Source organism: Oncorhynchus clarkii, chromosome 25 (assembly GCF_045791955.1).
Source record: "Oncorhynchus clarkii lewisi isolate Uvic-CL-2024 chromosome 25, UVic_Ocla_1.0, whole genome shotgun sequence".
NCBI classification, from domain to species: domain Eukaryota; kingdom Metazoa; phylum Chordata; class Actinopteri; order Salmoniformes; family Salmonidae; genus Oncorhynchus; species Oncorhynchus clarkii.
Genome location: NC_092171.1, coordinates 20003913 through 20023697, shown reverse-complemented (window position 1 = coordinate 20023697; position 19785 = coordinate 20003913). Strand labels below are relative to the sequence as shown.

The following is a 19785-nucleotide window of genomic DNA, read 5'->3' as shown; positions in this document are numbered from 1 at the left end:
GTGTTCAGTTCTTTCTTTAATTAAACATTCAACATGAACACATACCACGCCGCATTTTGGTCCTCTGATCCTTCTCGCCTCTCCTCTTCAGATGAAGAGGAGGAAGACCGTGACAATATTCACAGTAAAACGAGTCCTATATCGACATAACCTGAAAGGCCACTCAGCGAGGAAGTAGCCACTGGTCCAAAACCGCCATAAAAAAGCCAGACTACGGTTTGCAACTGCACATGGGGACAAAGATCGTACTTTTTGGAGAAATGTCCTCTGGTCTGATGAAACAAAAATAGAACTGTTTGGCCATACTGACCATCATATGTTTGGAGGAAAAGGGGGAGGCTTGCAAGCCGAAGAACCCCATCCCAACCGTGAAGCACGAGGGTGGCAGCATCATGTTGTGGGGGTGCTGTGCTGCAGGAGGGACTGGTGCACTTCACAAAATAGATTGCATCATCAGGTAGGAATATGATGTGGATATATTGAAGCAACATCAAGACATCAGTCTGGAAGTTAAAGCTTGGTCGCAAATGAGTCTTCTAAATGGACAATGACCCCAGGCATACTTCCAAAGTTGTGGCAAAATGGCTTAAGGACAACAAAGTCAAGGTATTGGAGTGCTCATCACAAAGCCCTGACCTCAAACCTATAGACAATTTGTGGGCAGAACTGAAAAAGCCTGTGCGAGTAGGGGGCCTACAAACCTGACTCAGTTACACCAGCTCTGTCAGGAGGAATGGGTCAAAATTCACCCAACTTATTGTGGGAAGCTTGTGGAAGCCTACCCAAAACATTTTACCTAACTTAAACAATTTAAAAGGCAATGCTACCAAATACTAATTGAGTGTATGTAAACTTCTGACCCACTAATGTGATGAAAGAAATAAAAGCTGAAATAAATAATTATCTTTGACATTATTCTGACATTTCACATTCTTAAAATAAAGTGGTGATCCTGTCTAACCTAAGACAGGGAATTTTTACTAGGATTAAATGTCAGGAATTGTGAAAAACTGAGTTTAAATGTATTTGGCTAAGGTGTATGTAAACTTCTGACTTCAACTGTGTACTGTCACGCCCTGGTCTAAGTATTTTGTGTTTTTCTTCATGTATTGGGTCAGGCCAGGGTGTGGCATGGGTTTTTGTATGTGGTGTGTATGTATGGGGATTGTAGCTAGTGGGGTGTTCTAGCTAAGTCTATGGCTGTCTGAAGTGGTTCTCAATCAGAGGCAGGTGTTTATCGTTGTCTCTGATTGGGAACCATATTTAGGCAGCCATATTCTTTGAGTTTGTCGTGGGTGATTGTCCTTAGTATCTTGATGTCCTTATTCTGTGTTAGTTTACACAAGTATAGGCTGTTTCGGTTTTCGTTACGTTTATTGTTTGTAGTTTTTGTATTTAGATTCGTGTTGCTTCAGTTTAAATAAACATGGATCGCAATAGACACGCCGCATTTTGGTCCGACTCTCCTTCACACCTAGAAAACCGTTACAGTGTACACCACATACCTGACTCCATTTTAAGGATATGCATATTATTGTTACCATTTGAAAGGAAACACTGAGGTTTGTGGAAATGTGAAAGGAATGTAGGAGAATATAACACAATAGATCTGGTAAAATATAATTTTTTAAAACAACGTTATTTTGTCTTTTTATGTACCACCATCTTTGAAATGCAAGAGAAAAGCCATAATGTATTATTCCCATCCCAGCTGCAATTTAGATTTTGGCCACTAGATGGCAGCAGTGTATGTGCAAAGTTTTAGACTGATCCAGTGAACCATTGCATTTCTGTTCAAAATGAATAACTTTTCATGTTCAAAACTGTGCACTCTCCTCAAACAATAGCATGGTATTCTTTCACTGTAATAGCTACTATAAATTGGACCAATGCGTTAGATTAACAAGAATTTAAGCTTCTGCCAATATCAGATAGATCTATGTCCTGGGAAATGTTCTTGTTACTTACTTAATCATGCTAATTGCATTAGCCAACGTTAGCTCAACCCTCCCTTGGACGGGACACCGATCCCGAAGATTAAGTTACAAGGCAATACTAACATTAACAAAGCATACTTATAGGCATATTCTGTAGATCCCAATGTTAACTTACAAGACAAAGTATGGACAAAGACATGCCTATTAGACCAGAGAACTAGAAGTCTAGGAAATGAGAATTGATCATACAACCTTCCTCCATGGACAGGATACGAGAGAGAACAACAGACCTTCATATCTGAAGGTGTAAAACCAACCACCATTGACCAATCAAACGATACTAAGTTTACAGTAACCTAATCACCCACGCCCAATCTCCACAAGGTGTCACAGCATCTAAAGGCCTGTGTGCTTGATTAGACCAATGTAAATAAGATGTGGTGTCCACATCACCAACAAACTATCATGGTCCAAACACACCAAGACAGTCGTCAAGAGGGCACGACAACACCTTTTTCCCCTCAGAGACTGAAAGGATTTGTCATGGGTCCCCAGATCCTCAAAGTTCTACAGCTGCACCATCAAGAACATCCTGGCTGGTTGCGTCACCGCCTGGTATGGCAACTGCTCGGCATCCGACCGCAAGACGCTTCAGAGGGTAGTGCATACGGCCCAGTACATCACTGGGGCCAAGCTTCCTGCCATCCAGGACCTATATACTAGGTGGTGTCAGAGGATGGCCCCAAAAAATTGTCAAAGACCCCAGTCACCCAAGTCATAGACTGTTCTCTCTGCTACCACATGGCAAGCGGTACCGGTGCACCAAGTCTAGGTACCCCCTGCATATAGCCTCATTATTGTTTTTTTATTGTGTTCTTTTTTTACTTTAGTTTATTTAGTATATATTTTCTTAACTCTATTTTCTTAAAACCGAATTGTTGGTTAAGGACTTTCACGGTAAGATCTACACCTGTTGTATTCGGCGCATATGACAATATAATTTGATTTTATATTTTAATTTAAAGTTCACCTTGTACAGATACAAGTTACCATCAGAGTTCAACTCAGAGGACAATAATCAACAATGACACTAATATATATATATATATATATATATAAATAAATCAATTACACAATACATGAATGGCAAACACAAAAATAGAAAAACACAATCATATGAAATGTCGTGGAAATACTTCTTAAAAATATCTCTTAGACACCGGAGCTTGTAAATTCAATCTAGACTTTATTACAAAGTAACAAGCCGAGCTGGACCATGGAACAACTGTTGGTCCCAGACTAAGAGATCCCTTTATATACCGTTTCAGTTTGACACAACATACATAGTCACTCCTCTTTATGCATATGATCCCCGTATTTTGGTATTCTGCCACTTATTTTTTCCTAATATTACTTCTAATCTGTCTACGACCATCTTTACTTGGTTTCTCTTCCCCTTCTTTGCACATACTTCAGGGCATTAATGATGTTGGTGGCGTAACCATAGCAATGACACATGAAAAAATACAGACATTCAAAATGCAGGTGTATGCCCAAGGACACCCACAGGACTAGGCAAAGGCCTCCCTCAAGCCCACAATTGCCCAGTCACACACACACACACACAATGGCCTCCCCCCAAGCCCACACTGATTGTGCTCACCATTCTGAGATGCACATCACATGCACCGGAAAATCCCCCATAGAAACAAACCCATTCTTCAGTAAAAAGGCCCTCTAACATCCACCTGAATTGCCCTGGAGGAACCAACTCCACCAACTTGAAAGAGTTTTGGAGATCATTCCACATGAGACACAAAAAAAAGAAGCAAATTTACCTAACTCGGTGGAGATTGAAGGCATCTCCAGGGTTAGCCATCATGACGTAAAAACATTAACCTAATAAAAATGGTTCTGTAGGAACGAGGTTTGTGCCGTAGGCCTAATACATAATCACAGCATATTGGCTATATGACTGGCCTGCCAATATTGTTATTCTCAGACCATTATTAGCTTTGACAACAAAATAGATCAGTTGGTGTAGCACTTACAAGGCACAGCTGAGCAGAAATTGAAATAATTTGCTGTTTTATTTGATTGGACTGATTGTACCTGCATATGATGGTAATGGTGTTTTCAAGACAACTGGGAACTCGGCAAAAACGAGATCAAATCATGTCAGTGAACTTCAGTTCGGAAAGTCGGAGCTCTAAAAATATGCCCGAGTTTCCGAGTTGGATGACCGTTCAAAACAATTTTACCCAGTCTGATCTCGTTTTTTTCAGAGTTCCCAGTTGTCTTGAACGCATTGAAGTTGGAGATTTTTGAGTTCCCAGTTGTTCTGAACACGGCATTAGTCTCAGCGGTGGGAGGGACAGAGCAGCACAGGGTCCGCCTCTCATCGTCCCTGCTCTCTCCTTTCTTTCCTCCGATGAGACTGACCAGAGAGAGGACTTCCACCTGATGGCGAAACTCGAGTCGCACCGCATCTGCCTCAGGCACAAATTCATGTAGTTTTGTATCCATTTAATCCAAAATATTATATTAGAGGTTTTAAATCCAAAGCATTCAGCCCTCCCTCACCTTGGGTGCTGCATATTACCGCTTTTTTTAAATAATGAGGTTTATTCCTCCATATGAAGTTAAATAATTTAGTATCAACCATTTTAGTTACTGACAGAGGAACATCCAAGGCAAGGGAGCTAACCAACAACTGTAACGATGTATTTCAAATCAAAGGTTATTTGACACCTGCTTCGTAAACAATAGGTGTAAACTAACAGTGAAATGCTTTCTTACTGGCCCTTCCCAACAAGGCATAGTAAAATTGTGAAAAATAATAAAATAAATATAATAACACGCGGAATAACTCCAAAATAACTACAACTTTCCTATATAGAGGGTACCTGTATCTAGTCTATGTGCAGGGGTATGAGGTAATTGAGGTAGATATGTACATGTGGGTAGAGGTAAAGTGACTATGCAACAGGATATATAATAAGCAGTAGCAGCAGCATATGTATGAGTCAAAAGAGTTAGCGCAAAGAGGGGTCAATGAGGATAGTCTGGGCAGATCGTCCGACAGAAAACACATACTGTAGTTACTGTAGACAGAAAACATACTGTAGACTAGAGGACAGCAAATACTTACACTGTAGTTACTGTAGACTAGATGACAGAAAACACATACGGTAGTTACTGTAGACTAGAGGACAGAAAACACATACTGTAGTTACTGTAGACTAGAGGACAGAAAACACATACTGTAGTTACTGTAGACTAGAGGACAGAAAACACATACTGTAGTTACTGTAGACTAGAGGACAGAAAACACATACTGTAGTTACTGTAGACTAGAGGACAGAAAACACATACTGTTGTTACTGTAGACTAGAGGACAGAAAGCACATACTGTAGTTACTGTAGACTAGAGGACAGAAAACACATACTGTAGTTACTGCAGACTAGAGGACAGAAAACACATACTGTTGTCATGACTTGACTTTAACATGAATCTGAAGACTGTTATTTATCTAGTTACCTAAATAGGTTTAATTGTTACCGATTAAATTAATCATGGAACAATTAACTCATTAGGATCTGGGGCCCTGCGAGAGCAGTTCTTTGAAGAGTTACCATCTCCTGAATTAAACTACACAGATGTGATAGTTAAAGACCTTTAAACAGTCAACTTTGTAATCATAACCTTGTATCATCATTCTGAACTGTCATAACTTCCTTGCATCTGCAAAAAAATGAGTCTTACTTATGATTCAGTACTACACAAATTGGTTTAATTATTTATTTACTATCTAATTAAATGGGAACACAGGATAAACATACACACTTAATACATTAGAAACAGGTCCCTAGCGGACTGATACAATATGGCTGCTTGTTACAAAAGACATGGAGAGGGCGAGAAAGAGGGACAGAGACACTTAACGTTGGTACATTTAGAAGCTACTCACTTATAGTGACGCAGTGGTCTAAGACACTGCATTTCAGTGCAAGAGGCATCACTGCAGTACCTGGTTCGAATCCAGGCTGCATCACATCCGGCTGTGAGTGGGAGTCCCATAGGGTGGCGTACAATTGGCCCAGCATTGTCTGGGTTTGGCTGGGGTAGGCTGTCATTGTAAATAAGAATTTGTTCTTAACTGACTTGCCTAGTTAAATAAAGGTAAAATAAAAATATTAGTCTTATAATTGAACATGAACCGCTGCCTGCTTGGAGTAAGAAATCATGAATGTATTTACGTGAAATGCCTTGGTTCGCCGTGTATCTCTTTCGGAACCGGGCTGCTTTGGAAAGGGGGTTGGGCCTTTTTGCGGCACGCTTGTAAGCCTTTGATTGTCCAAAAGGGAGTCTTCTACTGTTGTTCTCCTCTGCAGTTGTATGGTATCCGGTGATTTGTCGTGTAGTCCTGAACAGAACTACAGAGTTTATTCTCCATCCATTATCTCTGGAAGATGCTTCTTTGAAGATAAGCTAGCCAGCCGTGTTGATGGTTCCCAGTGAGAGTAGCGTAATAAGATGGTTTGAACAGAGTAGTAGAATGGTCCCACTTAAATTAGGACAGCTAATCAGCCGTACTAGTGATTGTCCGGGAGGTGAGTTCATCGTTTCAACCTCGTGTTGAGATTCAGAGTTCAGACAACTTTAAACGTAACCTGCAGCTCTACGTCTCTCTGGTCTGATGTGTTTTTTTCTTAAAACATCATTTTAAACAATTTGTTCAAAAGGGGCGGTTCCGTCAGGCTGACACGCTCTCTGACCTCACTCAGGGGCGTGACTTGTCACTGTGCAAAGCTTATGTAAAACAATTATCTCTTATAGCTTCAGAAATCACATCCCTCTCTTAACAAAAATACTTTCATAACGTTTCATATTTCATGCACAACGCATAGGATGGACACTTCATACATGTAATGGGGATACTTTCCAAGTTACAGTATTTCCTTTATACATTTTTTTATGACATCACAAAATAACAAAGAAAATGACATGAGTGTTCTATAGATCACCTCTGACCATTCCCCATGTTCTACGTTAGAAATATTGTTCCAGTATTCGCTTTTGAACGTGTTAGAGTTTCAGCGGGAAAAGGTCTGATGAAACAAAGGACATTCCTTGTGTCCTAGGGTGAACCTTAGAGAGGGAGAGCTGAATGTTCTCTCCTTGATTTACAACAGGGCATGAGTTGTTAACCCCCACCAGTTCGTTCGTTCTTTCCCCCCCCCCCCCCCCCCCTGCGGGTGAGAGGGGATCTGAGTGAAGTTATTCATTGCAAACCTGATCTGACCTAATTGGATTCTCGTGGACAGCCATGACACTGTAGTGGAGTGGATAGACAAGACAGTACCACAAAGTACAATGCTGGGCGTGACTCAATGAGAATGAACAGGTCCTAGTCAGTCCAATGAAATGGCCTTTCATTCATGTTCCTAACCTGGCCATTAACTAGCTCTCCTCAGTCAGTCAGACAGTCAGACTGGAAAACTGGCAAACCGAGAACGCCACAGGGCAAAATAACATCAGCAGGGTGATATATTAGGATAGGAATGAATTCATCCAGCACACAAAACACTAACAAATCTAAACATAGTTACAAGACAAACTGAAGAACTGAATAAAGTCTGACTGACTGAATAAAACACAGACTGACTCTAAGAAATGAAAGTTAGACTTCATTCACTGCAGAGAGCTTTCCTCTGTGGCTGTTTCGTCATAGAAAATGTAATCACAGCACAGTGAGGAGGGAGATGACTGCACCTCCCACTGCTATTTGAGGCGGCTGCATCTTTTTCACATGACTTCGTGCAGCGTGAGCGAGAGCTGCCCGCCAAACAGATGCAGTTCTGTCTTCTGTGCCTGCTCCGCACTGCTTCCCCTGAGCCCTACCTCTGAGGTAACCCGAAACAGTAATCTGCACACCACAAGACTGTATTAGCTCACCAAGCTAAAGTCTAAGCATGGAGAGCCAACACAAGTCCTCAGGTCTCAGACAAGAACACTCATGGCATGAGATTCACTGAACTACCTCCACTACACATATGCTTCTGATACAGTACCAGTCAAAAGTTTGGACACACCTACTAATTCATGGGTTTTGTCTTATTTTTTATATCGTAGAATAATAGTGAAATCCTTCAAAATATGAAATAACACATATGGAATCATGTAGTAACCAAAAAAGTGTTCAATCTAAATATATTTTATATTTGAGATTCTTCAAAGTAGCCAACCTTCGCCTTGACTGCTTTGCACTCTTGGCTTCATGAGGAATGATTTTGAAACAATCTTGAAGGAGTTCTCACATATGCTGAGCACTTGTTGGCTGCTTTTCCTTCACTCTGCGGTCCAACTCATCCCAAACCATCTCAATTGGGTTGAGGTCAGGTGATTGTGGAGGCCAGGTTATCTGATGCAGCACCATCACTGTCCTTGGTCAAATAGCCCTTTCACAGCCTTGAGGTGTGTTTTGGGTCATTGTCCTGTTGAAAAATGAATGACTGTTCCACTAAGCGCAAACCAAATGGGGTGGCGTATCACTGCAGAATACTGTGGTAGCCATGCTGGTTAAGTGTGCCTAGAATTCTAAATAAATCCCAGATAGTGTCACCAGCAAAGCACCTCCACACCATCACAAATCCTCCTCCATGCTTCATGGTGGGAATCACACATGCAGAGATCATCCTATGATATGTTACATTTCGTATTGTTACATGAGACAGATGGTTATGACAGGTGGTTGTATAATGTGAATGTCTCGCATCCCAAAGGTTGTGAGTTCGAATCTCATCACGGACAACATTAGAATTTTAGCTAATTAGCAACTTTTCAACTACTTACTACTTTTTATCTACTTTGTGTGGCTGATGTGAAATGGCTAGCTAGTTAGCGGTGGTGCGCGCTAAGAGTGTTTCAGTCGGTGACGTCACTCGCTCTAAGACCTAGACGTAGTTGTTCCCCTTGCTCTGCAAGGGCCGCAGCTTTTGTGGCGCGATGGGTAACGATGCTTCGTGAGTGACTGTGGTTGATGTGTGCAGAGGAGCCCAGGTTGGGGCGAGGAGAGGGACGGAAGCTATACTGTTACATTTGCAACTACTTAGCATGTTAGCTAACCCTTCACCCTAACCTTAAGCTTTTTAGCTAACTCCTAAACTTAACCCTAACCCTTCGTAACATAGCATACGTTTTGTAAATTCGTAACATATCATATATTTAGCAAATTCGTAACATATTGTACATTTTGCAAATTTTTGTTACATAAAATACAAATTGTAATATGTATCATATCATACTAAAGGAGTCTTGCAGATTTACGTACAGAATAATACGAAATGCTCTGGGACCAGGTTGGAATCCTGTTCAGAATCCTTTGATAAAATGTCTCACCTTTTCCTCCTAAAAAAAACAACGGTATCAGAGATACGATACAGCAACTGCATCCTTCAAGACAACTAACACGTTCAAATCATTACTCCCTCCCCAAAGCCTCTACTTTGATTAAAGTCGCTCAATAGGTGCTGAAACGAAAGCTACTTTTAATGAAGTGGTTGTCCATCCAGTAGGTGCTGAAAGAGGTTAGTTAGCTCACAAGTTAGGACTCTGATATTTTCATAAACTATACAATTTTCACTCTTTGAAAGTGTATAACGTTAGTCACATATTACTACTCATAACCTCGATTCAATAGATACTTAGGCAAAGTATCTCCTCGCCAGAAATATAAACTTGATCATTTTCGTGTGTTTTTTGTTGGCCATGTCGTCGCGTTTTATTTTTAATCTCGGTATATCTGTGGATGAATGAGTTTCTGCAAATGGGATTACCTGATTATGTCATCGTTGTGTCCCAAGTAAAATTTTTGCTTGTGTTCCCGTGTGTTGTACACTACTCCGACACCGGCGACGAAGTAGACAATTTCCTTGGCGGCTGTGTAGTACAGGTTGTTGCGGCACTGATGTCCACGATACCCGTAAACCCACTCTAGTCGCAGGTGACAATTCGGAGCGGTCCTGTCAGCCATGTCCGTATTTCTTTTTTGTCGAGAGTTTTTTATATTTCTTCATTCACCAAGACGGATTTCATTCAATCCCGTATCCCTTAGTTCCACTGGAAATGCATCGTATCCGGTACAAGCGGTAACAGCGGGCATTCGAGTGCCATGTGCATAATAGTCTAACTGAATCTAGTTTTACTTCGAGATTATATGCTTATCTTTAATTAAAATGGTTAACTATGCCATCCTTTTCATAGTGAAAACCATATATCTACCTCTACTTCAGCCTTAGGCTAGCTGCCCCTCTTGAGAGTCGAGGCAGGTCGAAGCTCTTGTCAAATCCTATAAAGATGGAGTTTTCGCGTTTACTTACAAGCACCTCCCCCAAATGTTATCTACATTGGTGATAGATCAACAATCTGTCCAATCACATCCCCAAATATCTATTTAGCGTTTGAAGGGATGTTCACGGACCAATGGCAATCATTATAATTGGACATGAACTTCCTTCCATAAAGAATGTGCTCTAACCATGTTGTGAGGTCAATGACAGGAAGATTTTGACAGCTGTCAATCCAAGTATATGGCGTCACCGTTTAATATTTTACCCCATTGCACATTTCTTCAACATTCTGCAGTAGTTTTTCTATCTATGCAAAGGCTCTATCCCACGGGAAGTAGGTATACTTATATGTTTCAGAGACTATATCAATGCTGTTGAAAGTGACATTCAAAACATTAACTGGATTCTTTTTTATAAAACACGCATTCAGGTTCACATTATGATACTTTTGCCTCCTATCCTCACAGCTTCTACTTTAAATAAAGTCGCTGTCTACTCAGTGGGTGCTGAAATAAAGGTCACATTTTAGCGAATGAAACTTGAATACAAAAAAGCGCTCGAAAGGTTTTTGAGGAAAACCATTGAACATGCTTCACTTTAGAGAATACTATTTGTTCTCGCGGTAAATACCTAAAAAAAGTCAATGCACCGGGTGGGGAGAGTTCGTGCTATAATGGATGGGATGGTCTTAAAAACAGTGCCAGTGCACACCTCCATCCGGCATGCTGTGCGAGCTCAATCAAGTGCACATACAAGAGGACCTCCCCTCTCCTCCGTTGCTGGGAGTGACAGGACACTTGCTGCTCAAGCAACAAGCTTAGTGTTGATATCTAAGCTCTAATTTACCTAGCTAGCTAACTAGCTACCTCTTCATTAATTTTAGCACTACAAGCAGTTAAGACAAAATGGAGATACCTATGGATCCCTTGTTTCTTGCATGGAGCTACTTTAGAAGACGGAAGTTCCAACCATGTTCCAATATTTGTTCGAAGATATTGGAGGACAGTCCATACGACCAGGTAATTATAAACTGAACTAGCTAGTTATTTTAGCTCTGCTAGCCAGCTCCAAGCATTAATCCAATTTAACTAGCAGTAGCAAGCTAATGTTGATAGCATGCTTGCAAAATCTGCCATTGCTTGCTTGCTGGCTAACTAGCTGTTTTGCTAGCACACTGTTAGCTAGCTAGGTAGTATTGGTTGCAAGAAAAATCTACTTGTTAACTAGCTAGCTAGCCTTGCTATCATGTATGGCAAATTTAGAGATCTTAGCTAGTGCCCCGCTGTCAATTTCATCTCACTTTTAGTTAATCTAGCTACTCTTAGCTTCCTTTTTCTTGAAATGTGATTTCTGTAATGTATGCATCAAATCTGTATTCACCTCTTCTCTCATAATTTCACTCACTGCTGTATTAAAAGGAACCTGACTCCTCATCATATATCTCTGAGGTAACCTCTTCCTTGCCATGCTGATTCTAACCTGGCATGTTGAAATACAAATAGAATGGATAGCTAAATGAATGAAATATCTGTAGTACATCTGTACTGGAGTTCCATACCTTGTAACATCACATTGTAAAATAAAATCTGAATCACTGTAAATATGCCTTCTAAACACGCCTGTTACTTCTTTGACAGGCTGCATGGAGTCTGAAGACCCGTGCTCTGACAGAGATGGTGTACATTGATGAGGTGGAGGTGGACCAGGAGGGGATCGCTGAGATGTTGCTGGATGAGAGCTCCATCGCACAGGTTGCTCGTAAGTCTGAACTCTGAACTGTCCCAGAGGGCCAAGAGTTTTTTTTTTCCTGGTCAGGCCAATTGGTCAGGAAAAACTCTTGACCATACCCACAGTACAGCCTACTGAATCTCAAAGTCTGTCTCAATCACAAAAATATATTACCATTCTGATCTGGTCAAATCTGTCCAAAATGTTCTCAGCTCTTTGAATGTACTGTAATGAGGCTTTCTTTCAGGCCCTGGGACATCACTCAGGCTTCCAGGAACAAGCCATGGAGGTGGACCTACTCCAGCCATCAGGTATGTGACATTTTAGAATTCACAACTATCTTGTATGTGTTAAGTATCCCAAAGCATTTCCCCTACTGAAATGGTGTAATTACTGTAACAATGTTTCTGAAATTGAGTCGTGGGGAGCCTTATGTTCCTTGAAAAGCATCAGATTAGTTTTGAACTGAGCTTTTTTTGTCCTGAATCTAGGCCCATGACCCAATCGGGACGTCCTATCACAGGGTTTGTGAGGCCCAGTACCCAGTCTGGCAGACCAGGGACGATGGAACAAGCCATCAGGACCCCTCGCACGGCACACACTGCCCGTCCTGTCACTAGTGCGTCTGGGAGATTTGTCCGGCTGGGAACAGCCTCCATGTTGACCAATCCTGAGGGACCATTTATAAACTTATCTAGACTCAACTTAGCTAAATATGCCCAGAAGCCCAATTTATCCAAGGTAAAAGTATTTTTATGAATGTAAGGCAATGAACATGGTCTCTCCAAAAATATTTTTGTCATTGTACTTGTACTTGTTTTTTTCTGCCCCCAGACCTTATTTGAGTACATCTTCCATCATGAAAATGATGTTAAAAATGTGAGTTACCAATACAGATATACACTGAGTTTACAAAACATTAGGAACACCTGCTCCTTCCATGACATAGACTGACCAGGTGAATCAAGATGAAAGCTAGGATCACCTATTGATGTCACTTGTTAAACCCACTCAATATTAGCGTGTGTCTTTGGCTTTCCATGTTGCTTTTGTTTGTAAGTTTCACTCTAAAGCCATTTGTACCTTTTGTTTGTGTACAGGCTTTAGACCTGGCTGCTCTGGCCACTGAGAATGCTCAGTTCAAAGACTGGTGGTGGAAAGTCCAGCTGGGGAAATGCTACTACAGGTAAAGCTTTAGATAATTACTTAGATCTCATACAACTGTTATTATACTATACTACCACTACAATTCTACTACATTGTGACTGCTTTCATTGACAGACTTGGTTTACACCGGGAATCAGAAAAACAGTTCCGATCTGCTCTCAATCATCAGGAGGTGGTGGACACGTACCTCTATCTGGCCAAGGTAACAACATACAACCTACAATGTCCCGAACACTGTAAATACTGTGTGTAAATACAAGTGTAAAACCACTGTGTACAGTATGGATTAACCATGACACGAGGCTTCTCCGTAGCAGATAGCACGTGGTGCGTCACTCAACGGCGAGTTGTTTCTATAAGTCCAAATAGGTTTTTGTTTTTTATCAAATGTATTCATATAGCCCTTCTTACATCAGCTGATATATCAAAGTGCTGTACAGAAACCCAGCCTAAAACTCCAAACTGCAAGCAATGCAGGTGTAGAAGCACGGTGGCTAGGAAAAACTCCCTAGAAAGGCCAAAACCTAGGAAGAAACCTAGAGAGGAACCAGGCTATGAGGGGTGGCCAGTTCTCTTCTGGCTGTGCCGGGTGGAGATTATAACAGAACATGGCCAAGATGTTCAAATGTTCATAGATGACCTGCAGGGTCAAATAATAATAAGTGGTTGTCGAGGGTGCAACAGGTCAGCACCCCAGGAGTAAATGTCAGTTGGCTTTTCATAGCCGATCATTGAGAGTATCTCTACCTCTCCTGCTGTCTCTAGAGAGTTGAAAACAGCAGGTCTGGGACAGGTAGCACGTCCGTTGAACAGGTCAGGGTTCCATAGCCACAGGCAGAACATCGATCTACAGCGATCTACTACCCTATATTTGTCACAAATTATATAAAAATACTTATTGTTCTGTTTTACCACTAAAACAGGTGTATCAGCGGCTTGATCAGCCTATAACTGCACTGAACCTCTTCAAGCAAGGTCTGGACCACTTTCCTGGGGAGGTCACTCTCTTAACAGGAATTGCTCGCATTCACGAGGCACGTGACATGATTCCTTTTCTGTTGTTTGTTTGTGAAGCGTTCTCTTGCTTAAAGAAAGCACCAGTTGAAATAGGCATGTCAGATGTGTAATCTGAAATTATCAGCTGATTGCCCTGGAATTTGGAGCCTAATTGTTTTGCATCTCTAGTAGCTATTGAATAATTCTACTGTCAATTGAGAGAACAGATGCAGGTTGATCAGGAGGTCCAAAATCTGTCTTTAATAGTATCTGTTATCTGCGTCTCTCACAGGAGATGAATAACTTCACCTCAGCCACAGAGTACTACAAAGACGTCCTGAAGCAGGACAACACTCACGTTGAGGCTATCGCCTGCATAGGCAGCAATCACTTCTACACGGACCAGCCTGAGGTCGCCCTGCGCTTTTACAGGTTAGTCACGCACACACACACACACACACCACTCCCTTTAATTCCCTCATTTTACTCTGATTATTATGGCTATGCCAGTGCGATATTAAAGAATGTTGATCATGTCAGTGGATACACATGCCTTGTGTGGTTGCGTTGACTTTACAGTTGTTTTTCCTTCTAACCCTCCCTTCCTGTAGACGGCTGCTGCAGATGGGAGTATATAATTGCCAGCTGTATAACAACCTTGGACTGTGCTGCTTCTATGCCCAGCAGTATGACATGACCCTCTCCTCCTTTGAGAGGGCTCTGGCCCTAGTGGCCAACGATGAGGAGCAGGCTGACGTCTGGTACAACATTGGACACGTAGCTGTGGTGCGTTAGCGTTAGCTTGGCACACACAGATGTTATTGTTACTGCATGAAGTTACTCTACAGCACTCTCTTCTGTATGCCAACTGGTTTCTCTTGGACAGGATCCAAACTCTGGCTGCGTGCTTAGAACATATAGCATGCTATCTATCACTTCTTCACATTTCTGTTTATGTTACATGCATCTTATGTTTCTCCCCACAGGGAATAGGAGACCTGACTCTGGCATACCAGTGTTTTAAACTGGCCTTGGCCTTCAACAACGACCATGCTGAGGCCTATAATAACCTGGCGGTGCTGGAGCTACGCAAGGGACACATTGAGCAGGTGAGTGAACTGTGATTTCTAGATCCTAAAATATATCATATTTATCAAATGTTAGTTTTGGTAAGAAAATTGAGAGTAAATCTGTTATAAATGACATACCTTCTTTCCAACTTGCTCTTCTAAGGCATTATACCCAGTGGTTGTCTTCCATATAGTACAACGCGTTATGTAAAAAGTCTTTAGGAACATCTACAGTAGTCGACTGTTTATCATGTTTTGATATAGTCTAATTCAGAATGGTTGTTTTTGATTTCCTCCTTTTTCTCAGTCCAAAGCGTTCCTCCAGACCGCTGCATCACTCGCCCCTCACATGTATGAACCACACTTTAACTACTCCACTCTGTCAGACAAGGTAACGAGACACTTCATCAGCACTTTTTAAATCTACTTAACTATTGACATGCAGCCTGCACATTCATAGCATTGTTTTAAATTAAAAGGACAGACCGTTTTTAGTCATGAGGGATCATATTAATTGATGTGCTGTTGTCTTCTGCTGTGTCCAGATTGGAGATCTGCAGAGTAGCTATACTGCTGCCCAGAGGTCAGAGGATGCCTTCCCTGAGCATGTAGATACCCAAGAGATTTTGAAACACCTGCGCCAGCACTTTGCTGTGCTGTGAGCTACTGACCAACACACCTGACCTGAAAGTCCAGTCTACCTGTGCGATAGCTCACTTGTCATAGTGTTGCTATTAAACAACAGTGACTGGCCTCCTCATGTAATGGTTAGACATCTTCACGATCTACAGACAAATATTTTTCCTGCAGGGACACAACTGTTACTTGATGGTGACATTATACAGGCTAAGTGATACCAAGGGCAAAATGGCTTGGGCAACTCACTGCACATCAATTATTGTAAAACAGTAGTTTACAACTGCCTAGCCCAATGCAGGTCTTATTAGTTGTAATTTAAGTGTTTTATGTGCTTGTTTTTCTCTTCAATGGTTGGTTCACAGGCTTGTAGAATAGTGTAAGGTACTTTTAAGCACTGATTAGTAAATGTACATAGTAAAGTATGAACATGGAAGAAACAAATATTTATAGTAAATGTATTTATACGGCTATCTTTTTATAGTGTATTTTTGTACTACCATTCCTCTTGTCACAATTGTTACGCGGAGTGGAACAGGGGAACCCAAGAGCAGACTCAGATGAGGAGACTGGGATGAAGTAACCAAGGTATTTATTGAAACATGGGGAGATGGAGTGCAGGTCAGGGGAAGCTCTGGCAGGTTGCTGGAAAACAAATGCGGTGCCTGAGGCTGGAGCGAGAGGGGTTGAGACAGGGTGAGCAGGTCCGGAGGGGAATCCGAGGGAGTAGTAAAGTGGGGAATCCAGGACAGAGTAGCAGGATGACGAGAAGTTGGACTGGAGATGGACCAGAGTCAGAGCAGGCATAATGAGCAGCGATTACGATCTGGCAGTGAGGAAGCGGCAGGACTGAGTATTTGTAGAGGTCTTGATTATGAAACAGGTTGCAGCTGGTGGGGATCTGCTCTGACTCCAGCACACCTGTCTCCGCCCACACAATCACACACGCACACACACGGAGAGGGAGAGAGCACTGGGGGAGTGGTGGCAGGTCAAGGAGACACCGGATGAGCACTACAGGGCGTGGCAGGAGCAGATGTGACAACAATTTGTAGTCTTGTTTGTTTTTGATTGATTACTCGTTATAATCAAAGATACAGAACTCATTCATTTCAATGTGTTTAACTTTACAGTATGACAATTTATTTCAACAGATACAATCTTATGCTATGTACAACTTCAATTTACATTTGATTCCAATGCCTATTATTTTCAATGTATGTATTTACTTAATTAAATAATGGACATTTTACAGTAATTTATAAGCCTTCCTTGATTGCATTTCACTTGTACAAGTAGCACCATTCCAGAACTTCATGGGATTTATTTTGATGGCCGCAAAGTCCTCCATTCCATAGTGGTCATTGGGCTCTCCGTCTTCCCAGTACCTTTTTAAACCAAGTTAAAGGTTACTTTCTAGACGTTCTGGTATTATCCTGAATGATAATGGTACAGTGTCACAGGCAGTGGAAACATTTAACCAAGAACTGCTTAACATGTTGGTCTATACAAATACATAGAATATCATACATGATTAAACCTGTATCCAGTCCAAAGACTTGTGCAGCTCTTACCCCTGAGTCAGATCAGTCCCATCAAGCCATGTCCAGGTGCCCTCTGTATCCTCTTCCTCCTTCAGTCCTATCCAGAACCCTTTTTATGTGCATGGGTTCGGAGTTAAACTGCACTGTGTGCATCAACTTATAAATGCCTGAGCAAACAAACACAAGGCAGGAAAGAAGCTTATTTAATCAGTGGTAACTGAATTTTGGACAATCTTTCTCTTATAGTGCTCTCAAACCATTACAATGTAAAGGGGCCTACTCCATGGAGAAGAGCACTTACAGTATTCCACATAGAGACACATTGCATATAACTGATGGAAATGTTGGGGGAGGGGGTTCTACTAAGCTAACATATGGAATTGTTTTGACATGGTCATGGATCATTTAGCTATTTGATTTTGAATTTTAGGACCCCTGTAGTTATTTTATATATAAATGGAAAAACAAACAGTCAAAGAATAAATCATAAGGAATAAGGTTTTGAAGTGTCTATCCTATATCTAGGAGATATTTACGAAAGCTCAGGAAATACTGTATATATTTTTGGGAGGACACATTAAACCCTCTTTTTATTGGCACAAAACTTCTATACGTTCATGAATTTGTTTAACCAGTACTGGGTTACTTTCAGACAACACTTGTGGAGAAGACTCGTGAGAGTCCGCTTTCCATAGTGTGGTCATATTAGTTTGTAGGACAAACCGTATCGTTCGGACGCTACAGTCATTTTTTGAGAAGACTGATTTTTGGGATGTCTCCTGGTCTGGCAAACAGCGCTGTAGATCTGCCATTTTCCATTGCAGGTGCGGAAGGCAGACCTAGGCGTATACGGTGGATTCAGACTCACCCCATACAAAAACATATCTCCAGCTTAAACAGACAAGTCAATCGACTCCTAAGAATTTACATTCATCAATGTCTGTTCTACATACATTGCATAGCATACAAAATAGTCCCAAAAGTCTCACCAACTTCAGTGACGCTGGACTGCAATGCCACCTTCTGTTCCTGAAGGCTTTCAACCTGCCTCTGTAACTCCATGCCAGTGTGTTTGGCGCTGCCTGCTGGTTTTGTTCACCTTTTGGAGCTCTCGCAACCTGGTCTCAGAGCATTTCGTATTCTGTACCTAAAACCGGGGCACTCCATTTATAATGATATGTTAAATTTGGCATGGTTTCATAAAACAGATGGTTACTTACGGAAAAAACGAAAGGAGGATGGTTAATCAAGGTGGGTGGATAACACGAACATCAAGCAAGCCATAAATTGCAAGTTTGAATCTCTAATTAGCAACATTGCTACTACTTAGCATGTTAGCTAACCCTTCCCCTAACCTTAACCCTTTTAGCTAACCCTAACCTTAACCCTTTAACCATAGCCCCTAAACCCTAGCCTAGCTAACGCTAGCGAGTTGCTACCATTAGCCACCTAGCTAGAATTTGTCTTCACAAGAGAAGGTCACGGTTGTTTTATAGGGGTATCCTTTGTTTATTTGGTGTGGGCTACAGCCAAACAGTAGCCTGTGTGATTTTGGGTTAATGAACCGTAAATTCTTAAACTCAATCCTCTGTCTGGACAATTGTTCCTTTATAATCTAGTTAGGTCATTACAATACCAAATGAAATGTAACATATCAAACTAAATGGGATGTCTCAGATTTACATACAGAATAGTATGAAATTCTCTTAGACCAGGTTGCAACCTGTCAGGACCTCCTCTTTGGCATGGATCATATTGCTGTGGGTGGCTCTGAGTTGCTCCAGCTCACTGCTGCTCTGTGTCAAGTTCTGATATAGTGGACTGTAATTCTCACTGACTTTGCTGTCTGTGGGGACCAAAGAGAGACCTAACATCACTTGAGGAAGATGACAGAAGATCTTTCAATTAATGATTTAAAGCAGAGTGAAATGATGAAGGACACTACTCACATTGGACCCCTAGACCAATATCAATGACCAGTAGAAGAGCACTGAGCATGCCCAGACTCACTGCAACCAATCAGTAGAATCGAGAACTCTGCTCATCTCTCACCATGAATATGGACACTGGACAAGGGGCAATTTTTATCAAGTATTACCGCAATAAGCTTTGGGTTAATCCACAGGATTGTTGTGACATACCTGTATTCAGAATTACATTCTCAAATCTACAATCTGTCACCAAGCTCCTGGATTGATATTTTAAATGACAGCAGTTAGTCTCTTGATTTTCCGAAAAGGTCACGTTTTCCTTGCGATACCTTGTTGTTGGGTCTTGTCTGTTATGGAGAGGATGTCCATCTGTGCTGAAATCATCCTGACATCAGCTCATTATATGTTCCCTTGAATCCCTCAT

The 19785-nt window shown here is 41.5% G+C and overlaps 2 protein-coding genes and 1 long non-coding RNA gene across 4 annotated transcripts in view; 1 reads left to right on the top strand and 2 right to left on the bottom strand.

The window, feature by feature from the left end:
* The window catches only part of LOC139383396 (echinoderm microtubule-associated protein-like 5), a 59041-nt gene extending 48774 nt beyond the window's left edge, over positions 1-10267 (bottom strand). Inside the window, exon 1 of the mRNA XM_071127930.1 lies at positions 9777-10267. Coding sequence (XP_070984031.1) covers positions 9777-9973 — 197 coding nt within the window. The 5' untranslated portion in view covers positions 9974-10267. The remainder of the gene's footprint in view (positions 1-9776) is intronic.
* Positions 10268-11049: 782 nt separating this feature from the next.
* LOC139383239 (tetratricopeptide repeat protein 8-like) lies at positions 11050-17144 on the top strand. Of its 2 annotated transcripts, XM_071127683.1 has the most exons (14): positions 11096-11308; positions 11708-11737; positions 11927-12047; positions 12265-12328; positions 12509-12758; positions 12852-12896; positions 13118-13203; positions 13299-13386; positions 14108-14218; positions 14473-14612; positions 14792-14966; positions 15167-15289; positions 15558-15641; positions 15796-17141. In XM_071127683.1, the coding sequence occupies exons 1-14, from the start codon at positions 11195-11197 to the stop codon at positions 15910-15912; spliced, it is 1548 nt and encodes a 515-aa protein (XP_070983784.1). In that variant the 5' UTR covers positions 11096-11194; the 3' UTR covers positions 15913-17141. The 2 variants fall into 2 exon arrangements, with proteins under 2 accessions (XP_070983785.1, XP_070983784.1); XM_071127684.1 differs by lacking the exon at positions 11708-11737 and having other exon boundaries at positions 11050-11308; positions 15796-17144.
* LOC139383243 (uncharacterized) lies at positions 17003-17597 on the bottom strand. Its single transcript, XR_011628719.1, has 2 exons — positions 17461-17597; positions 17003-17274 (listed from the first exon to the last, which is right to left on the bottom strand). It is a non-coding gene; the product is annotated as an uncharacterized lncRNA (long non-coding RNA).
* Positions 17598-19785: the final 2188 nt, after the last annotated feature.

Excerpts from the sequence above, each read along its gene's own strand:
- LOC139383239 (XM_071127683.1), top strand. The coding sequence starts at position 11,195 with ATGGAGATACCTATGGATCCCTTGTTTCTTGCATGGAGCTACTTTAGA. Across the intron at positions 12,048-12,264 it reads CTCCATCGCACAGGTTGCTC|GCCCTGGGACATCACTCAGG; the intron begins GTAAGTCTGAAC and ends GCTTTCTTTCAG. Across the intron at positions 14,967-15,166 it reads ACATTGGACACGTAGCTGTG|GGAATAGGAGACCTGACTCT; the intron begins GTGCGTTAGCGT and ends TTCTCCCCACAG.